This window comes from Amblyraja radiata, chromosome 35 (genome assembly GCF_010909765.2).
Source record: "Amblyraja radiata isolate CabotCenter1 chromosome 35, sAmbRad1.1.pri, whole genome shotgun sequence".
NCBI lineage: Eukaryota > Metazoa > Chordata > Chondrichthyes > Rajiformes > Rajidae > Amblyraja > Amblyraja radiata.
This window is the reverse complement of record NC_045990.1, coordinates 9,214,838-9,233,906: the sequence shown is the minus strand read 5'-3', so window position 1 is coordinate 9,233,906 and position 19,069 is coordinate 9,214,838. Positions and strand designations below refer to the sequence as shown.

The 19,069-nt window shown below is 44.1% G+C and overlaps 1 protein-coding gene across 5 annotated transcripts in view; it reads left to right on the top strand.

Annotated features, from left to right (window-relative positions):
* LOC116991956 (dedicator of cytokinesis protein 7-like) overlaps nucleotides 1–11,140 on the top strand; it is a 142,573-nt gene extending 131,433 nt beyond the window's left edge. For all 5 annotated transcript variants that reach the window (XM_033050972.1, XM_033050971.1, XM_033050970.1 and 2 more), the window contains 5 exons: nucleotides 308–544; nucleotides 1,619–1,762; nucleotides 5,065–5,171; nucleotides 6,915–7,082; nucleotides 7,205–11,140. In XM_033050972.1, coding sequence (XP_032906863.1) covers nucleotides 308–544; nucleotides 1,619–1,762; nucleotides 5,065–5,171; nucleotides 6,915–7,082; nucleotides 7,205–7,247 — 699 coding nt within the window. In that variant the 3' untranslated portion in view covers nucleotides 7,248–11,140. The remainder of the gene's footprint in view (nucleotides 1–307; nucleotides 545–1,618; nucleotides 1,763–5,064; nucleotides 5,172–6,914; nucleotides 7,083–7,204) is intronic.
* Nucleotides 11,141–19,069: the final 7,929 nt, after the last annotated feature.

Here is a 19,069-nt window from a genome sequence, read left to right as displayed (position 1 = left end):
AACCCTTCTTAGCTGTGGGCTAGATGAAAACGAGTTACAGACAATGAAACTCATCAGGAAACTCACTCAATAAAGTATCATTGAATTGTTGAATTATCGAAGAGAGATGCAGGAGGATTAGGAAATAGGGGAGAAGAATGTGGAGAGGTTAAAGCATTCACTACCAGAGTTACTGACAGGAACAGAGATGGAGAGAGGAAGAATGTGACGGGAATGTGGGATGATGCTGATCTGGAGGATTATCCTTCATCATTGTTTTAACTTGCAAAGTTTGTAACCATTAGGAAGTGTCCATGTTTCTTTCCAGGCATATATCCAGATCACGTATGTTGAACCGTTCTTCGACACCTACGAATTGAAAGACCGCATCACTTACTTTGACAAGAACTATAACTTGCGCTGCTTCATGTACTGCACGCCCTTCACGTTAGACGGCCGTGCTCACGGTGACCTGCACGAGCAGTACAAGCGGAAGACTATCCTCACCACCTCGCACGCCTTCCCCTACATCAAAACCAGGATCAACGTCATTCACAAGGAGGAGGTAAGATATTCGTTCCAACGTGGCTTTCAGTTACAAAGGAATGGGTGACGTTTCAGGTCGAGACCCTTCTTCAGACTGTGCTGAACTACTATCTACCTCTTTGGTGACCCTCAGACTATCCTTGATCGGACGCACTTAGCTGGCTTTACCTTGCACTAAACGTCATTCCGTTATCATGTATCTATACACTGTCAATGGCTCAATTGCAATCATGTATTGTCTTTCTGCTGACTGGATAGCACGCAACAAAAGCTTTTCACTGTACCTCAGTACACGTGACAATAAACTAAACTGAAACTCACTCCAAATGTCGCCCATTCTTTCTCGCTATAGATGCTGACCGTCCTGCTGAGTTACTTCAGCATTTTGTGTCTATCTTCGATATAAACCAACATCTGCAGCAATTGCTTCCTACACATCTCTGTACTCCAGCACTTTGTGTCCATCTTTAGTAGAAACCAGCATCTGCAGTTCTTTGTTTCTACAAAGTCTGAAAAGGTTTCTGACCTGAAACATCGCCTGCCCATTCCCTCCACAGATGCTGCCTAACTCATTAAATTACTCCAGTGTTTCACTTAAGATTCCAGCATCTACAGCTCCTTGGGTCTAAACAGGGACTTGTATTGAGTCTTCCACTCGTGATACCTATCAAGATAACTGTTGTCTGTATCCTGCATTTGATTATCATGGGTTATCATCAAGGAGACTTTAGAGATACAGCGCGGAAACAGGCCCATCGGCCCACCAAGACCACGCCGACCAGCGATCACCCCGTACATTAACACTGTCCTTCACACTAGGGACAATTAATAATTTTACTAATGCCAATTAATCTATATACCTGTATGTATTTGGAGTGTGTGAGGAAACTGGAGCACCTGAAGAAAACCCACCCGGTTACAAGGGAAACGTGCAAACTCTGTATAGACAGCACCCGTAATCAGGATCGAACCCGCGTCTCTGGTGCTGTAAGGCAGCAACTTTACCGTTGCGCCACAAATGCAAGAAATTATTTTTAAAGCCTTTCCGGACAGGATCTGATCAATTCCCTTTTCCCATTTCTCCTATTTTCAGATTATATTAATTCCAATTGAAGTCGCGATCGAGGACTTGCAAAAGAAGACTCAGGAGTTAGCTTTTGCCACACACCAGGATCCAGCTGATGCCAAGATGTTGCAGATGGTATTACAAGGAAGTGTGGGAACAACCGTTAACCAGGTAAAGTGGCTGCAGTCTGGCCTTTTAAATTAAAGTTTAGTTTAGTTTCACTGGAATGTCCGAGGTTGAGGGGAGACTTGATGGATGAATATAAAATTATGAGAGGCAGAGATAGGGTAGACAGTCACAACCTTTTTCCCAGGGTGGAAATGTCCATCACTCGAGGGCATAGCTCCCGGTTGGATTGCAAGCTTGTCGTGGTCGGGGAGCTTGTGTGTCTCAGTGACCCCTAGAGCTATGCCAGTGGGAGATTCGTCTCCTGTTAGGGTCTCCCATGCTGGAGAGGTAGAGGCGAGACGAAGAGCGATCCACTGGTCCTGCAGGTTGGAGGTTGAACACAGGGCTAACCACCCTGTCTCGTAAAACAAATATGTTATGGAAACAGCATCTGAAGGAATCAACACTACTGGGTGGAGGACCTTCGTTGCTGCCCTGCATGCCAGGAGGCATGATAGGCAGTAAGTGAGTTATTAAGAGGGCATAGGTATAAGGTGAGAGGGGTACGTTTTAATGGAGATATACGGAGCAACTCTTTTACACAGAGGATGGTGGGGGGCTTGAGCACACTGCCAGGCGTGGTGTAGGGGGCAGATACAATAGTGACGTTTAAGATGGCTTTCAGCTAGGCACGTGGAAGTGCAAGGAATAGAAGGATATGGATCATGTACAGGCAGATGAGATCAGTTTAACTAGGCTTCATGTTTGCACAAACATTGTACACCAAAGGGCCTGTTGCTGCATTCCACTGTTCTATGTTTCTTAAAGTATTATGTTTCCTTTATTGGAATAAAGTGGGGTTTTTCTGCCCTTTTTGAATAAAAATAATTCTGCGTTCATTAAGTTCTGGCAGTTCCTGCAGTGTGGGTAACAGTAAGTGGAATGGAGCATTTTTCAGTGGTGAGCAAGTCTAGTTTATTTGGCAGCCTATACACACGGGATCACATGCTGTTGGCATGACATAGATGTCATGTGTTTTACATAGAAGCTGTAAGGAGCTGAGAGAAATTGCCATCAGCTCAGTGCCATTGATGCAGTTCTCTTATTCACAAGTGATCTTTGGCCCATATAAACCAGTTACTTCACTCAACATCCACGACTGTTGTATGTCCACATGCATGCATGTGCAAACCAGAATGCAAGTGTGCATCATGTTGAATGCTTCTTAAGTTAGCCTTGTTTGGTCATGATTTTATTACTTTGCATTTTGAGTTCATATATCAGGTCTCACAGCTAAAGAATCATAGAGATACAGCATGGAAACAGGCCCTTCGGCCCCCTATGACCCATCTACACTAGTCCCACCTGCCTGCGTTTGGCCCATGTCCCTCCAAACCTGGCCTATCCATTTACCTGTCCAACTGTTTCTTTAAACGTTGGCATAGTCCCTGCCTCAATTACATCCTCTGGCAGCTCGTTCTATACACCCAGCACCCCTCAGATTCCTATTAAATCTTTTCCCCTTCACCTTAACGTATAAATTAAAAATGCCATCTCAAAATTGCTGAAACTCTTTAAAAGCTACCTGTAGTTGTGACATGGCCGAATTTGATTCATGAGTGCAAGTGGAAGGCCATTTATTTTTCTAACCTTGTTTCTTACTGTACATGGGGCAGCCATAGATGTTAGTTATATCGTTGTAATATTTTTACATCTGATTGGTATCAAATATCATAGCACAAAACCAACACTTCTCAATCATACTGTAAGTACTGACTCAGGGGTTTATGGATCATTGAAACATCACTGCCCCTGCACAAACCTCCCTGCCATGCTATTTTAAGCTACCTTCAGCAAACAGGCAGTAGAACAGTTGCTCTTTGCACATGCTTTCTACTGACTTTGTTTTCACGGCTTCCAACAACATGTAAAGTATCAGTATAACAATGTCAGCCCAATATGTTATGTTATGTTCTCCTTGTTTATCTGCCACTGCCCTCTTCAAGTCAAAGATCCCGAGGTCACTTTTGGCTAAACCCGGCAACCTTCTGCTTGTAAACTGAGGCTTTTGCCTTCTCTCCAAAACCAGCTGAGTTCACACCCCTTGCATCTGAAATAGTTACTGTGTCTACTTGCCCAAGAGCCTCAGGGTTGGATCTCCCCAGCACAGGGTCTTGCTCTCTCATTCAGCACCCTGAATATTCCCCCTATTATCAGCTTCCACTGTACAGTGGGTTAGTTCCACAGCCGGGCCTTCTGACCACATAAGTGGTAAAATGCCCATTCTGATCCATAAGGTTTTGCTTTCCCACCAAACTTGTGCGGTTGAAGTACATCTTTTAATAGAACAGTTCGCCCTTGAAAGTTGAAGCATGAATGACAGTGTAGATAAACCACACTGCGTGAGGAGGTGCTGAGCATTCCAGGCACACACATTCCCAATCTCTGCTCCGTTATGTGATCTCATGCTGGTCAGTGGCAGGCATTTTAATAATTGACCTTGAAGGCTCTAATAGGACAGGGTGGGTTCAATGACGAGGGAGGGAGGGGAAAGAGCACGTACTCGTAGTCATAGTCTTACAGAGTGGAAACAGGCCCGTCGGCATTACTTGCCCACACCGCCTAACATGTCCCGTCTACACTTTTCCCACCTGCCAGTGTTTGGCACATAAACCAGTCCTATCATAGAAACATAGAAAATAGGTGCAGGAGTGTACCTATCCATGTACCTGTCTAAATGTTTCTTAAACGTTGCGATAGTTCCTGCCACAACCACCTCCTCTGGCAGCTCGTTCCATACACCTACCATCCTTTGTGTGAAGAAGTTGCCCCTCAGATTCCTATTAAATCTTTCCCCCTTCACCTTGAACCTCATGGTTCTCGATTCCCCTACTCTGGGAAAGAGATGCTGTGCGTCTACCCGATCTATTCCGCTCATGATTTTATACACTTCGAAAATTTCACCCCTCATCCTCCTACGCTGCAACTATACAGTGTAATTTTTAAATGGGCACAGGTTTGCGCTTGGCCACGTAGCCCTGACATTCGGAATTGTTCACTAGTACATGAAGACAGACCCCGTCAAAAGACTGCACTGAGAGCAGCTGGTATTCATGTCCTGAAAGATTTAGTGTATTGGTAAAACAGCTGAGAAAACGCTGGGAAGAAATTCAACTATGGCTCCTTCAAACTGTATCCTGTGTACTCTGAGCATTTTCCTTCCATCCTCTTATAACCCTTCACCTTTGAAATATGGCATTGTCAAACCAGCTGGTGATTGAAAGTAATGAACAGTCCCTGGGTTTGTACAGTTGTAACAGATGTATCATTGAAATAATGCTGGTTTTTCCTTGGAACTCTCTCAGGGGCCTTTGGAAGTGGCCCAAGTTTTCCTGGCAGACATTCCAGATGACCCCAAACTCTTCCGACATCACAACAAGCTCCGTCTCTGCTTCAAAGACTTCATGAAGCGGTATGTCATTATCTTTGTGTCTAAACTGTGCAGATTAATTCTGCGTTGCGCTCCACAACTTCCTTAACTCTGAAGGCACCAGCTGCATAAAGACATGCCTCTTTTAAACTTTCCCTTCAATTCCTGTCAAAATCCGCTGCCCTGCAGCTGAGACAAGCTAGATGAGCCTACACAGTCACAAGTCTGCATCAGACTGATCACGAGGAAGATTCAAGAAAGTGCAGAAGTTGTCTAGTGAAAAACACAAAATGCCAGAGGAACTCAGCAGGTCAGGCATCTTCTATGGAGGAAAAGGACAGACGACATTTCTGGTCAAGACCTTTCTTCAGACTGATAGGTGATGTTTTTGATCGGAATCCTTCTATCTACTAATATCTGAAGGAGGGCTTGACCCAAATCATCGCCTTTCCATTCCCTCCATAGATGCCTCCTGGGATGTCAGGACTTTCATATGAAGAAAGACTGGATAGACTCGGTTTGTACTCGCTAGAATTTAGAAGATTGAGGGGGGATCTTATAGAAACTTACAAAATTCTTAAGGGGTTGGACAGGCTCGATGCAGGAAGATTGTTCCCGATGTTGGGGGAGTCCAGGACAAGGGGTCACAGTTTAAGGATAAAGGGGAAATCCTTTAGGACCGAGATGAGAAAAACATTTTTTACACAGAGAATTGAATCTCTGGAACTCTCTGCCACAGAAGGTAGTTGAGGCCAGTTCATTGGCTATATTTAAGAGGGAGTTAGATGTGGCCCTTGTGGCTAAAGGGATCAGGGGGTATGGAGAGAAGGCAGGTACAGGATACTGAGTTGGATGATCAGCCATGATCATATTGAATGGCGGTGCAGGCTCGAAGGGCCGAATGGCTTACTCCTGCACCTATTTTCTATGTTTCTATGCAGCCTGACCCACTGAGTTTAGACAATAGACAATGGACAATAGGATGCAGGAGTAAGCCATTCGGCCCTTCGAGCCAGCACTGCCATTCAATGTGATTATGGCTGGTCATCCCCAATCGGTACTCCGTTCCTGCCTTCTCCCCATATCCCCTCACTCCGCTATTTTTAAGAGCCCTATCTAGCTCTCTCTTGAAAGCATCCAGAGAACCTGCCTCCACCGCCATCTGTGGCAGAGAATTCCACAGACTCACCACTCTCTGTGATAAAAAGTGTTTCCTCGTTTAGAAATACAGCTTGGACACAGGCCCATTGGCCCACAGAGTCCAAGCTGACTAGCGATCCCTGTACACCAGCACTATCTTACACGCTAGGGACAATTTACATTTTTTTTTTACCAAAACCAATTCAACAACAAACCTGCGCGTCTTTGGAGTGTGGGAGGAAACCAAAGCACCCAGGGAAAACCCACGCGGTCACAGGACGAACGTACAAACTCCATACAGACAGAATCCATAGTCAGGATCGAACCAGGGTCTCTGGCAGTGTAAGGCAGCAACTCTACCGCTGCGCAGCGCAGCCATGATCTCAGACTGATTGTTGCAGTTTGTCGGTGAACAGTGGCTGTAATCCGGTCGTGGACAGCCTTTTTCTCTCAATCCAACCTTGGCTCGGTGTAAGCAATGTACAGCCCATATCAGGAACACACCGGGCAAGGAGTGCAGGGCAAATACCACATTAACAAACCATATCTTGCTGCGGCTAATATCAAACGGCACTGACTGCCTTGAAAAGTAGTTGTATAATTGGTTAAATATGCTTGCACTTGAATAAACTGCTTTCTCTGCAGATGTGATGATGCCTTGCGCAAGAACAAGACTCTGATCGGAGCTGACCAGAAAGAATATCACAGGGAGCTGGAGCGTAACTACCACAGACTGAAGGAATCTTTGCAGCCCATGATCAGCATGAAGATCCCCCAGCTCTACAAGTCCCTCGTGCCCAGTACAAGTCACCGGTAAGGGGCTTCATGAATTTCTCGGCGTTTACAAGATGGCCTCATTGATTTAATTACATTTTGTTTTTAAATTGGTCATGACATTCCCACAGCCATTAAACGTTGCCTGTGCTTTATTTCAGAAATTCTTTCAGCAGATCGAGCTTGCGTAAAGTGGAAATCTGAAGAATCCGGTGGATGCAGTGGTTTTATTTTTGTTTTGACTCTCGAGTATGAAGGACCTGGAATGGAGGAAGAGTGAGGAAAGACCAAGGTTCAGGGACAGAGCGTTTGCTCTTTTTAAAGCCCCCTCCTCAGGACCACTTCAACGTAAGGCAGTTGTCGACTGCATCTTCACCTCCACCATCCTGCCACAGCGGACCAATGTCAAAGTTAGAAACATTGCTCCACGAGAGTCTGGCTGAGTTATTTTCATGTGGTCCTGAACATCATTCTACTTGTTGAACGATTAATTTGACCTTTTTATCAGTCCAAACATTTAAAGCAATATTATCATCAATGTGTTTGTGTCTGCACCTCGATACTGAAATGGGCCGTTGTTGTTTAATTTGAGGAGCTTTCCTTGGCCAATGCACTTGTGCCCTGTACAGTAAGTATTACCTGGTGTACTCTAAATGACACTAAAAGCCACCTGCAGCAGCTAAGCGTCGACTTGCTACGAGGTGTGAAGAGGTGGTGAGCTCGATCTTTCAAAATTTACTTTTGTTTTCTTGTCGTGAATGTATCTTGAAATTCAGGAAGGATGCACTTTGGCACTGGTTTAAGTTGGCAGCAAGAAACTTAACACATACTCAGTCAATACCATCGCACTAACAAAAATCAAATACTTCAATATCAAATAACTTGAAGAAAAAAAATTGGACCACTCTGGTGCCTATCAATCTAAGTCATCCAATATCTGTTTTATAATTTATTACCAGTTGTGCACATATTTTATGTACTAATGACCATTTAAGAAAGACTAAAAAATCACCCTATCATTCCAAGCGTTAACTCCTTTTCATTAGGTATGTGTTGGAGTGGTTTAAAGAATGACATCACTACAGTTATCTTCTAATGAAAGGTGCCGTTTAGTTTCTGCTCAGTTCTTACACTGTTTTCCTTCTTTGGTGTTCTTTTTTTGATGATATAATTTAATCTTTGAGATGATTAGCACCAAGTGGCACTAGAGAGTGTCTGACAGGTCAGTCCTTCACTTTGCAACTCAAAAGGCACATGAATCCAATAGCTCTCCTTTTTAAAGATCTACCTGTTGGAAGGTGTTTGACGGTGTCGTCACCTGCTGAGGAGACATTTTGGCCAAGCCAAGCAGCCATTGCATTTAAATGGAAAGTCAAGAGTGTTTTATTGTCATATGTCCCAGGTAGAAGAATGAAAGGTTACTCCTGAAGGAAGAAGGAAAATGTATGGAGCTGCAACCCATATCTTGAGAGTTGGCTGGTGGTCATCTTTGCTTCTATCTAACTTGTCGTTAAGAAAGGGAACGGCCAAATGCAGTGTTAGAGGATTGATCAGCATTAGTGATGTAAAGTTAATGCTGTTTCAGGTTTTTAAAGAATGTTTTTTATCAAAAACATGATGGTCTTACAGTAACTGTTATTTAATGCTCATGCCTGTTATTGGGGGCTTGGCTGACAAAATAAGCACTCTAAATAAAATATAACAACATCCAATGATTAATACTGTACCTGCAGTAACATATCAACTCACTTTAATCCTTATACAAGCATCTCTGTTCAAGTGCATTGATCTGTGTTAAATCCTTTAAGTTACCCTTCAATCCATTGCCACATTTTATGACTGAAGCACTCCAGACTCGGCATCCTCTTTCACATTGTGCATCTGTAATTGTCAGAAGTGAACAAATTCCAGTGCTCTCCCTTCCTCTCTCGACTACCGTGTGGCTAAAGGTAGGTCCTGAAGTCGGCATGTTCCCAGATTTTTATCCATGTTTTATACAGGCATCTCGTATCGCGTGTTGTAATCAGTTTCCGAGTCGAGGCAACCTCTTGACTTGCCCAGGGTAGAGGCAGCTTCCTTTACATCCCTATTCTATATGTGATGCAGATTAGAAGGCAGTGCTGAGTAAACCCACCACTTTTCTATTTAGTTCACATTGCCTTTGTCTCTGGAGTACAACCTTTGTAGTTGCTGTCATGTGTTATCTGAAACCTAATCCTGTGTAATTTCAAAAGAGGTGATTGTAGTCTTTACTCTTTTTACATGATTTATTCTTATTTATTCAGATTATTTAAGGATATAATGGAATATTTTACACAGAGCATGTTTATTTAAGACTGTGTGAGTCTGACACACTTTAAAGAATTCCAGTATCCAGAGCTTTTATTTGGTCCTTTATTAGGCCAGGGTTTTTCTCTGCTCCCAAAGATTTACCAGATTTGTATGTTCTCGCAATTTCATAGCCCTGGCTTCTTCAAACAGGAGGGAAAGTCTACCTATGCTGTGACCCAAGCAGTCGTATTTATGGTAGAAACAAGGAACTGCAGATGCTGGTTTACAAAAAAGGACACCAAGTGCTGGCGTAACTCAGCATCTCTGGAGAACATGGATAGATGACGTTTCAGGTCTTCAGACTCTTATTGGGGGCACTCTTATTTGCAATTCTCCAGTGTAAAAAACACAATTACTATGCAAATTTCCACTGCGAGTGGCAATGAAATGGCGGGGGATGAGTATTAACATTGGAGAAGGGTCTCGACCCGAAACGTCACCCATTCCTTCTCTACAGAGATCCTGCCTGTCCCGCTGATTTACTCCACCTTTTTGTATCTATGGTTTAAACAAACATTGTAGTTCCTTCTTACATATTAACATTGGCTGGTTCTGCTGCTCTTTCTATGCGACGTACACGTTCGCACACACATGAACGCACAGACTCTCAAAATGTGACCAAACATTTGTGGCCAGTATTAGACCATAATATACTAGGGAGGGAGGGGGGTGGGTATTCGGATCAATATTATTAATGTCGGAGCAGCACAAGGATCATAAAGCAGCACCTTTAGAGAATGCAGTGGGAATTATCCCATGCTGGTTGGACTTTGTGAGAGATAAGAGAGTCCTGCAATGTTGGATTCTTCTACATGTCTCTCATTGTGCAGAAAGTGGATACGAATCAGTCAGCTATAATAATAATGGCTGTATTGAAGAGTTAGCAAGTCCTGATACAAAACCACTACTTGATGACACTGAATTTGTGTTATGAATTTGTTTTTTTTATATAATAGTCTTTTATATTACTTTTTCTTAACGTTATTACCATGTGAACAAGACTCTCGTAAATACATCAATGACTGATGGATGCAACCACTGAAACTCTGAAATAAGAAAATTCTATGAACACATTTGCAGGTCAGTTAACGAGAATGATATGCACCAATGTGGCATCTTCCTCGTAAGGCTCTTTGGACTCCTTGTACTGGGGGCATTATTCAAGACCTGGTAACCATTTTCCCGTGAACCTCCGACTGCTGTCTTTTTAATTAGATAATTAAGTTGCGGACATATGCGTTCATTACAGTGCTTCTTGGATGTACATATGTATGTGTTAACTATCTTATCTAGTCATGAAAGAGAAGCCCCCAACTGATTGAGAACACTAAAAGGATATATCGTCGGACTGAGACTTCTTCCTTAATGTTCACGATTTATTTTTAATTGAAGGAAAGCCGCTCATGGGATGGGACTCTTTGTTTACAGCAGACTGACTTTATTCTGCACTGTAGATAACTCTGTTGTACTATGGAAACACAAGCGCTCTCAGTTTACCAACCTACGGGCCATATCCAAAGTACCAGTCGCAGGGAGTTCTCGAGTTCTGTGTGTTTCCCACCTTATCTTCAAAACCTGCTTTTCTCAGGTTGATTTGTTGATTCTGTATTTTGCTAGACAACCTTTGCACTTTTTATTTGTTGTGGAACAGGAATGGGTGTGAATTGGATTTAGAAGGGTGAGGGGTGTTGCATTATTGAAATGGATTTTTTTTTTCTTTCAATTTGTAATAATCTGTGTTGTCAATAAAAAAGACCAAACAATTCTGTCATTGTAATGGTTACTTTTTTCCCACACTTCTCAGAACATCACCAAACTGCTGATTCTTGCTCAAAACCCTTGATGTTTCTAGCTGCAAACATGATGGACAGTAACAAATAAGAATTCCACTATGTTTTGCACTTTGTGATTATAAAGCACTATTCATCCAATGAAAGATTCATTGTCAAGTGCCTCCAGAGCACAGGACCTTCCAGGCATAAATCACCATTGTACGGCCAGCCCTGAACAAGCTTCACCCTCAGAAATACTGTTTAAAAAAATGTCAGGCTGCTAAACCACACTCTCCAGCTTCGCCAGCAGTTAAAATCCTCAAAAAAATCATTTTTTTCTGATAAGGAGAAAGAGTCAAAAATTAATTTAAAAAGAATCAAACTTAAATTTTAAATTAAAAGCTTTCAATATCTAACAAACATTTTAATTATTTTGTATTTTATGAACATTAACTTGATACTTGACTTTCATATGAAGAAAGACTGGATAGACTCGGCTTGTACTCGTTAGAATTTATAAGATTGAGGGGGGATCTTATAGAAACTTACAAAATTCTTAAGGGGTTGGACAGGCTAGATGCAGGAAGATTGTTCCCGATGTTGGGGAAGTCCAGAACAAGGGGTCACAGTTTAAGGATAAAGGGGAAATCCTTTAGGATCGAGATGAGAAAAACATTTTTTACACAGAGAGGTGAATCTCTGGAATTCTGCCACAGAAGGTAGTTGAGGCCAGTTCATTGGCTATATTTAAGAGGGAGTTAGATGTGGCTAAAGGGATCAGGGGGTATGGAGAGAAGGCAGGTGCAGGATACTGAGTTGGATGATCAGCCATGATCATATTGAATGGCGGTGCAGGCTCGAAGGGCCCGAATGGCCTACTCCTGCACCTATTTTCTATGTTTCTAAAGCTTTCAAAATCTAACAAACCTTTTAATTATTTTGTATTTTATTTAAGAAAATTAAATTTCTTAGTTAATACTTAACCTGGGTACCACATGTTGGACAATGCTTCATCTTCCAAACCTGGAAATCTGTGAAACAAGTCTGCCTGCATTCAATTTGCAGCCTCTGCATAAAGTCATTTCTTTATTGATCTCTACAATGCAAGCAGCAAATTCCTGTTTCAGTAAAACTGGCAAAGTGAGGCTCGGGGCTTTGATCTTTTAAAAATGTTGCCTCCTAAAATGCGTTTCTGTTTCAGTTTATTTTTTGAAGGTTCCTGCTGTGTATTGTTCCTTAGGTTTGTGGATGCTGCCATTCCAGGCTGAGCATTCACAAAACTGAAAACAGAGTAAAATGCCCCCCTCCAGTTCTTTTGCAATTGATTTTCCAACTATTCCCTGGTTATTGGCCAAATCATTACATATGACCTGTAAACACTGCAGTTCTTTGAATAAACAAAATCAAGTTGAATTGCTAGTAGCGGGCATCCTTTTGTAGATTTTAGCTTGTTCGTGCAACATTGATGGTGGTGGTGCAAGAATATAGGGGCAGGAATATGCCATCAGGTCTCGCAAGCCTTTCTCACCATCCAGTATCATCAACTCCTCTGTAGCAGATCTCTCATAGATTCCCTCATCTTTCAAAAAGGGTATTTCCTCCACTTTAAGCATTTATATTGATCTAGCCTCCACACCTGGGATAGAGAATTCCAGAGATTTGCTACGTTCTGTGAGAAGAAATGTCCACATACCTTGGTTTCAATTGAATGACCCTATCTTGAAACTGCAGCTTCATTTGAAACTCACCATGAGGACATAACTTTAAGGTTTTCAGCCTTTTGTCCCATCCATGTGGAGCAAGTGGCTTCTCGCTAAACAACGGCCATTATGTTTTGATCAGATCAGATGAATTAACTTGTCATATACAGCATAATGCTCAAACATAACCAATAAAGATAGGCACACAAGTACAACAGCAAATGCTAGAGCAGCAAAATTGTGCCAAGATTGGAGTAACAGCTGAATTAGTACAAAAAAAGAAGTATAATATTGGAATGTACACAAAAATGCTGGAGAAACTCAGCGGGTGCAGCAGCATCTATGGAGCGAAGGAAATAGGCAACGTTTCGGCCCGAAACGTTGCCTATTTCCTTCGCTCCATAGATGCTGCTGCACCCGCTGAGTTTCTCCAGCATTTTTGTGTACCTTCGATTTTCTAGCATCTGCAGTTCCTTCTTAAACACATATAATATTGGAATAACTGAAATGAGGTAGAGTTAATAGTTAAATTATGTGGCAGCACCAACAGGAAAGCATATCTAAAGAGGTGGATGGTTCAGGAGTCTGATCGCCCTGGAGAATCTTTTCTTAATGATGGACATCCGAGCTTTCATGTTCCTCTGGATCTTTAAGATTGTTCGTGCGACAGGTTAGAGGATAGAAGAGGGGAAAAGGGAATGGCCAGGGAGACGGGCATTCTCGTTGATACTTCCATCCTTCCTGATGCAAAGCATCGTGAAGATGAGCTAGTTGAAAATGTGACGAGCATGTGATGGACCGGGCTGTGTCTGCAGACTCAGGTGGTCAAGAGCAGAGCAGTTGTCTAACCAGGCGAATTCCAGAGTACTGGGAAGGGATTCTTAAGGGATTGGACAAGCTAGATGCAGGAACAATGTTCTTAAGGGATTGGACAGGCTAGATGCAGGAACAATGTTCTTAAGGGATTGGACAGGCTAGATGCAGGAAAAATGTTCTTAAGGGATTGGACAGGCTACCTCCGCTCAGTCCGCAATAACCTACCTGAACTCCCGGTGGCTCAGCACTTCAACTCCCCCCTCCCATTCCCAATCCGACCACTCTGTCCTGGGTCTCCTCTATTGCCAGAGTGAGCAACACCGGAAATTGGAGGAACAGCACCTCGTATTCCGCCTGGGTTGCTTGTGTCCGGATGGCATGAACATTGAATTCTCCCAATTTTGCTAGCCCTTGCTGTCTCCTCCCCTTCCTTAACCCTCGAGCTGTCCCCTCCCATCCCCCCGCCCTCGGGCTCCTCCTCCTCCCTTTTTCCTTCCTTCTCCCACCCACCCCCCATCAGTCTGAAGAAGGGTTTCGGCCCGAAACGTCGCCTATTTCCTTCGCTCCATAGATGCTGCTGCACCCGCTGAGTTTCTCCAGCATTTTTGTGTACCACTGATTTTAGATGATTAGCCATGATTATATTGAATGGTGGTGCTGGCCCGAATGGCCCACTCATGCACCTATTTTCTGTTTACTGGATAATCCATGATAGAAATGGGTGATATACAGCTTGGAGGCGGTTGTGCTCACATGATATCTTTGCTTGTTCTTGGTGGTAAGAGTGATAAGTCACAGCCAAAGTAATTTAGGAGCCGCACTGCAAAGTGGCTGAAGATAAGAGGCTGTTACAATGTGCATATGTGGAAGGGTGGATATTGAAGTCAATGACCACACCAAACGAGAAACTGACTGCCTTGGATTCCCCCAATTTGGCTAGCCTGTGCTGTCCCCTCCCCTTCCTTCACCCTCTAGCTGTCTCCTCCCACCCTCCCATCCGCCCGCCCTCGGGCTCCTCCTCTTCCCTTTTTCCTTCTTTCTTTCCCCACCCCCCATCAGTCTGAAGAAGGGTTTCGGCCCGAAACGTCGCCTATTTCCTTCGCTCCATAGATGCTGCTGCACCCGCTGAGTTCCTCCAGCAATTTTGTGTACCTGCCTTGGATGATATGTTTAGTTAGCAACCATTTAGGTGACTTAGCCCTGGTTTGAGCAGAATAACTGGGTGATTTTGAGGCCTTTTGGGGCAAAATATACAGCAGTGGCGCTAATGAACCTTGCCATTAAAGAATGCAACAATGTTTTCTCATAGAAATGGGAGGAGAATGGAGTCGTTCCTTCTCTGATCCCATTGCTTTATTGGGCAGGGAATGCTCAACGCGTTTGGAAGACGTTAATACAGCAACTCCTTTATATTTTGCTGTGACATTACACAGCTGGTAAAATTGGCTTGAAATATTTTTGATACTGCTCACCCAGAGCAACAAAATAATATAACATGGAGTTTGCTGCAGGGGTGGGAAAATCCAGCAACAGTCAAACCACTCAGAAGTATCCAGACTGCCTATTTGCGGGATATCAACTCCATAATCTACCATAAAAGTAAATGAAATGTGACCCATGAGGTCCCGCACCCTCCCTGTACTTGGGGGATGTCTCAAAATATCCACTTAAGCAAAGTGTAAAATTACTAACACAATTCCCACACTTTGTAGAGAAGTTAGGATGGCAGCGGTAGAGTTGCTGCCTGATAGCTCCAGAGACCCAGGTTCGATCTGTACAGGGTGCTGTCTGTACAGTTTGAATGTACTCCCTGTGACCGCGTGGGTTTCCTCCTGGTGCTCCGGTTTCCTCCCATACTCCACAGACGTGCAGGTTTGTAGGTTAATTGGTTTCTGTAAATTATCCCTAGGGTGTAGGTTAGAACTAGTGCAAGGGTGATTGCTGGTCGGCGTGGACTCGGTGGGCCAAAGGGCTTGTTTCCACGCTGTATCACTAAACTAAGTCCCGGTGATATAACCCAGGCTAGTTTGTCATTGGGCACTATGCAGACAGGAGTATTATATCCTAACAGAGTATGGCATGCTGCTCCTTCTGACGGGACATGCTTGTTCCTGAACAAGATCGGGAGAAATGGCTCAAATTTACCCTGGTAGAAATGAAGAACTGCAGATGATGGTTTACAAAGAAAGACACAAAGTGCTGGAGTAACTCATCTCTGACCCACTGAGTTACTCCAACACTTTCAACTTTTCCTTTCTTTTGTCAAGACTCAGACAAATTATGACAAGTTCACTGCTTGAGTGCAATGATCTAATATAACACTGAATACATATAAAATCCCGGATCTCCCTGTCCTATATGGATCAGTATAATGACTATCATTCCTTCCGGAATGAGTACTCTTTCCATTTTTCTTCAAACATTTTCCCTCAATAGAAATTCATCCCTAGGACATTTTCATTGATCTAGCAGAGTTGCACTTACAACAGAAGGGCCGGTACCAGTGGTGCAGCGGTGGAGACCCGGGTTCGATCCTGACAACGAGTGCTGTCTGTACGGAGTTTGCACGTTCTCCCCGTGACCGCGTGGGTTTTGTCCGGGTGTTCCGGTTTCCTCCCACACTCCAAAGATGAGCAGGTTTGTAGGTTATTCGTCTTCGGTAAAAATTGTAAATTGCCTCTAGTATGTAGGATGGTGCTAGTGCACGGGGTGACCGCTGGTCAGCATGGACTCGGTGGGCCGAAGGGCCTGTTTCTGCGCTGTATCTCTAAACTAAAATCTAAACTAAACTAAACCCCATGTTCCCGATGTTGGAGGAGTCCAGAACCAGGGGCCACACTGTTTAAAAATAAGGAGTAAGCCATTTAGAACGGAGACGAGGAAACACTTTTTCTCACAGAGAGTGGTGAGTCTGTGGAATTCTCTGCCTCAGACGGGAGGTGGAGGCAGGTTTTCTGGATGCTTTCAAGAGAGCTAGATAGGGCTCTTAAGGATAGCGGAGTCTGGGGATATGGGGAGAAGGCAGGAATGGGGCACTGATTGGGGATGATCAGCCATGATCACATTGAATGGCGGTGCTGGCTCGAAGGGCCGAATGGCCTACTCCTGCACCTATTGTCTAGTGTCTATTGTCTAAACCTCAACGGTGGAACAGGTGGAGGATGGAGGCTGACCAGAGTGTGGAACACCACAGCAGCCGAGAAGATTGAACAAGGTTGCAGCAAGGAGAGGTGGTGGAGTCCATGCTGTTGGAGCTGGGTCTGTCTCTGCCAAGGACCGTGTGGTGGCTGTCCATGCACCAGTGTCCCCACGGTAAAAGATGTCACGCACAGGCGTCCACCTGGAGGAACTTCGAAACATAGAAAATAGGTGCAGGAGGAGGCCATTCAGCCCTTCGGGCCAGCACCGCCATTCATTGTGATCATGGCTGATCGTTCCCTATCAATAGCCCGTGCCTGCCTTCTCCCCATATCCCTTGACTCCACTAGCCCCTAGAGCTCCACCTACATCTCTCTTACATCCATCCAGTGACTTGGCCTCCACTGTGGCCGGGAATTCCATAAATTCAAAACTCTCTGGGTGAAAAAGTTTGTTCTCACCTCAGTCTTAAATGACCTCCCCTTTATTCTAAGTCTGTGGCTCCAGGATCAGCCATCTGAAGACCCACAGAAAGGACCTACGAGGAGGACAAACACACTTAGACTTCGAGTGATCGCCGATGATGGTTTAGCAAGAGATTTGTAAAACATTTGGAACGGATGGGAAGGAGTAGGATGTTGGGCATTGTAACAGGAGTGGAAAGTTGAAGTCAATACCGAGAAGTCATGCGTTGCCCAAGCAGGATATTGATAGAAAGAGCAGATAGAAAGCCAAGTGGTTTGGCTACTGTCCCAGAAAGTAACCGGAGAGAAAGAGAGAAATGGATCTGAACGAGAGAGCCCGGACTGCACTGATATTGCATGCAGGGTTGTGTCGAAAGAGAAACAAAAAAGAATAATTAGATGAATTAGGATGGCCAGCTTTTAATACAGAGAATGTCAGGGGGTCCTGACAGTGCTGACTATGCAAGGAAGGAACGGCACTGCTTTAGTTGGAGTGTGTTGAAAGGGAAGGCTGTCGGTATACGTAACCATATGGTTCTAAACCAAAACCAGTTTTACAGGGTGGGAACGCAATAAAAGTAGCCAAAGGAGCAAATGTAGCATCGCACAGTGGCGAGGTAAAGATTTATAACAGCTGCACACATGCGGTACAACTGTAAAGAAATGTGAATGTGATTAATGAAGATGTGACTTCACACTTCTGTCTGAAGGAGGGTCTCGACCCGAAACGTTGCCTATTTCCTTCGCTCCATAGATGCTGCCTCACCCGCTGAGTTTCTCCAGCACTTTTGTCTACCTTCGCACTTCTGAGGTTCCCTTTATACTAATTCATCAATAATGCAATATTAGAGAGGAGAAGGCACAGCTTTAAGGTAAGAAGGACAAATTGTGCGGGACATGTCTTTTACACAGTGGATGGTGGGTGCCTGGAACGCACTGTGATGGAGGCAAATACAATAATGGCATGGAAGAGGCTTTTAGGAAGGCAGGGAATGGATGGATATGGATCACATCAGGCAGAGGAGATTAGTTTAACATGGAATCATGTTCATCACAGACATTGTGGCCAAAGGATCACTTCTTGTGCCGTTCTATGTTCTATAATGCCCCTGTCCCACTTAGGAAACCTGAACGGAAACCTCTAGAGTCTTTGCTCCCCACCCAATGTTTCCGTGCGGTTCCCGGAGGTTTTTGTCAGTCTCCCTACCTGCTTCCACTACCTGCAACCTCCGGCAACCACCTGCAACCTCCGGGAACCGCACGGAAACCTTGGGTGGGGCGCAAAGTCTCCAGAGGTTTCCGTTCAGAATTCCTAAGTGGGACAGGGACATTAGTGTTCAGATTAGCGTTGCACAGTACAGCTGGGCACAGAGTCTGAGGATGGACACAAAAAGCTGGAGTAACGCAACCTGTCAGGCAGTATCTCTAGAGAAAAGGAATTGGTGACATTTCGGGTCGAAACCCTTCTTCAGACTGTCCTTCTCTCCAGCGATGCTGCCTGTCCCGCTGAGTTACTCCGGCTTTTTGTGTCTATCTTCAGTTTAAACCAGCATCTACAGTTCCTTCCTACACACACAGTATGAGGAGTTTAGTGCTCTCTGCCTGGTTCTGCCTTTGGAAAGCCAGTCAAGTCTCCTAGAGTTTTTCTGCAGTCCATTGCAACATGTCTGAATTCTGGAGTTTAGTTTTATGACCAGTTATTCATTGAGTGGGACATCTGCGTAGATCCAAGATTTAACGGACTTCTTCATAACGGATTTCCACCCTAGCAGACTGACCTACCGACGTTGCCCGCCCATGTGCTC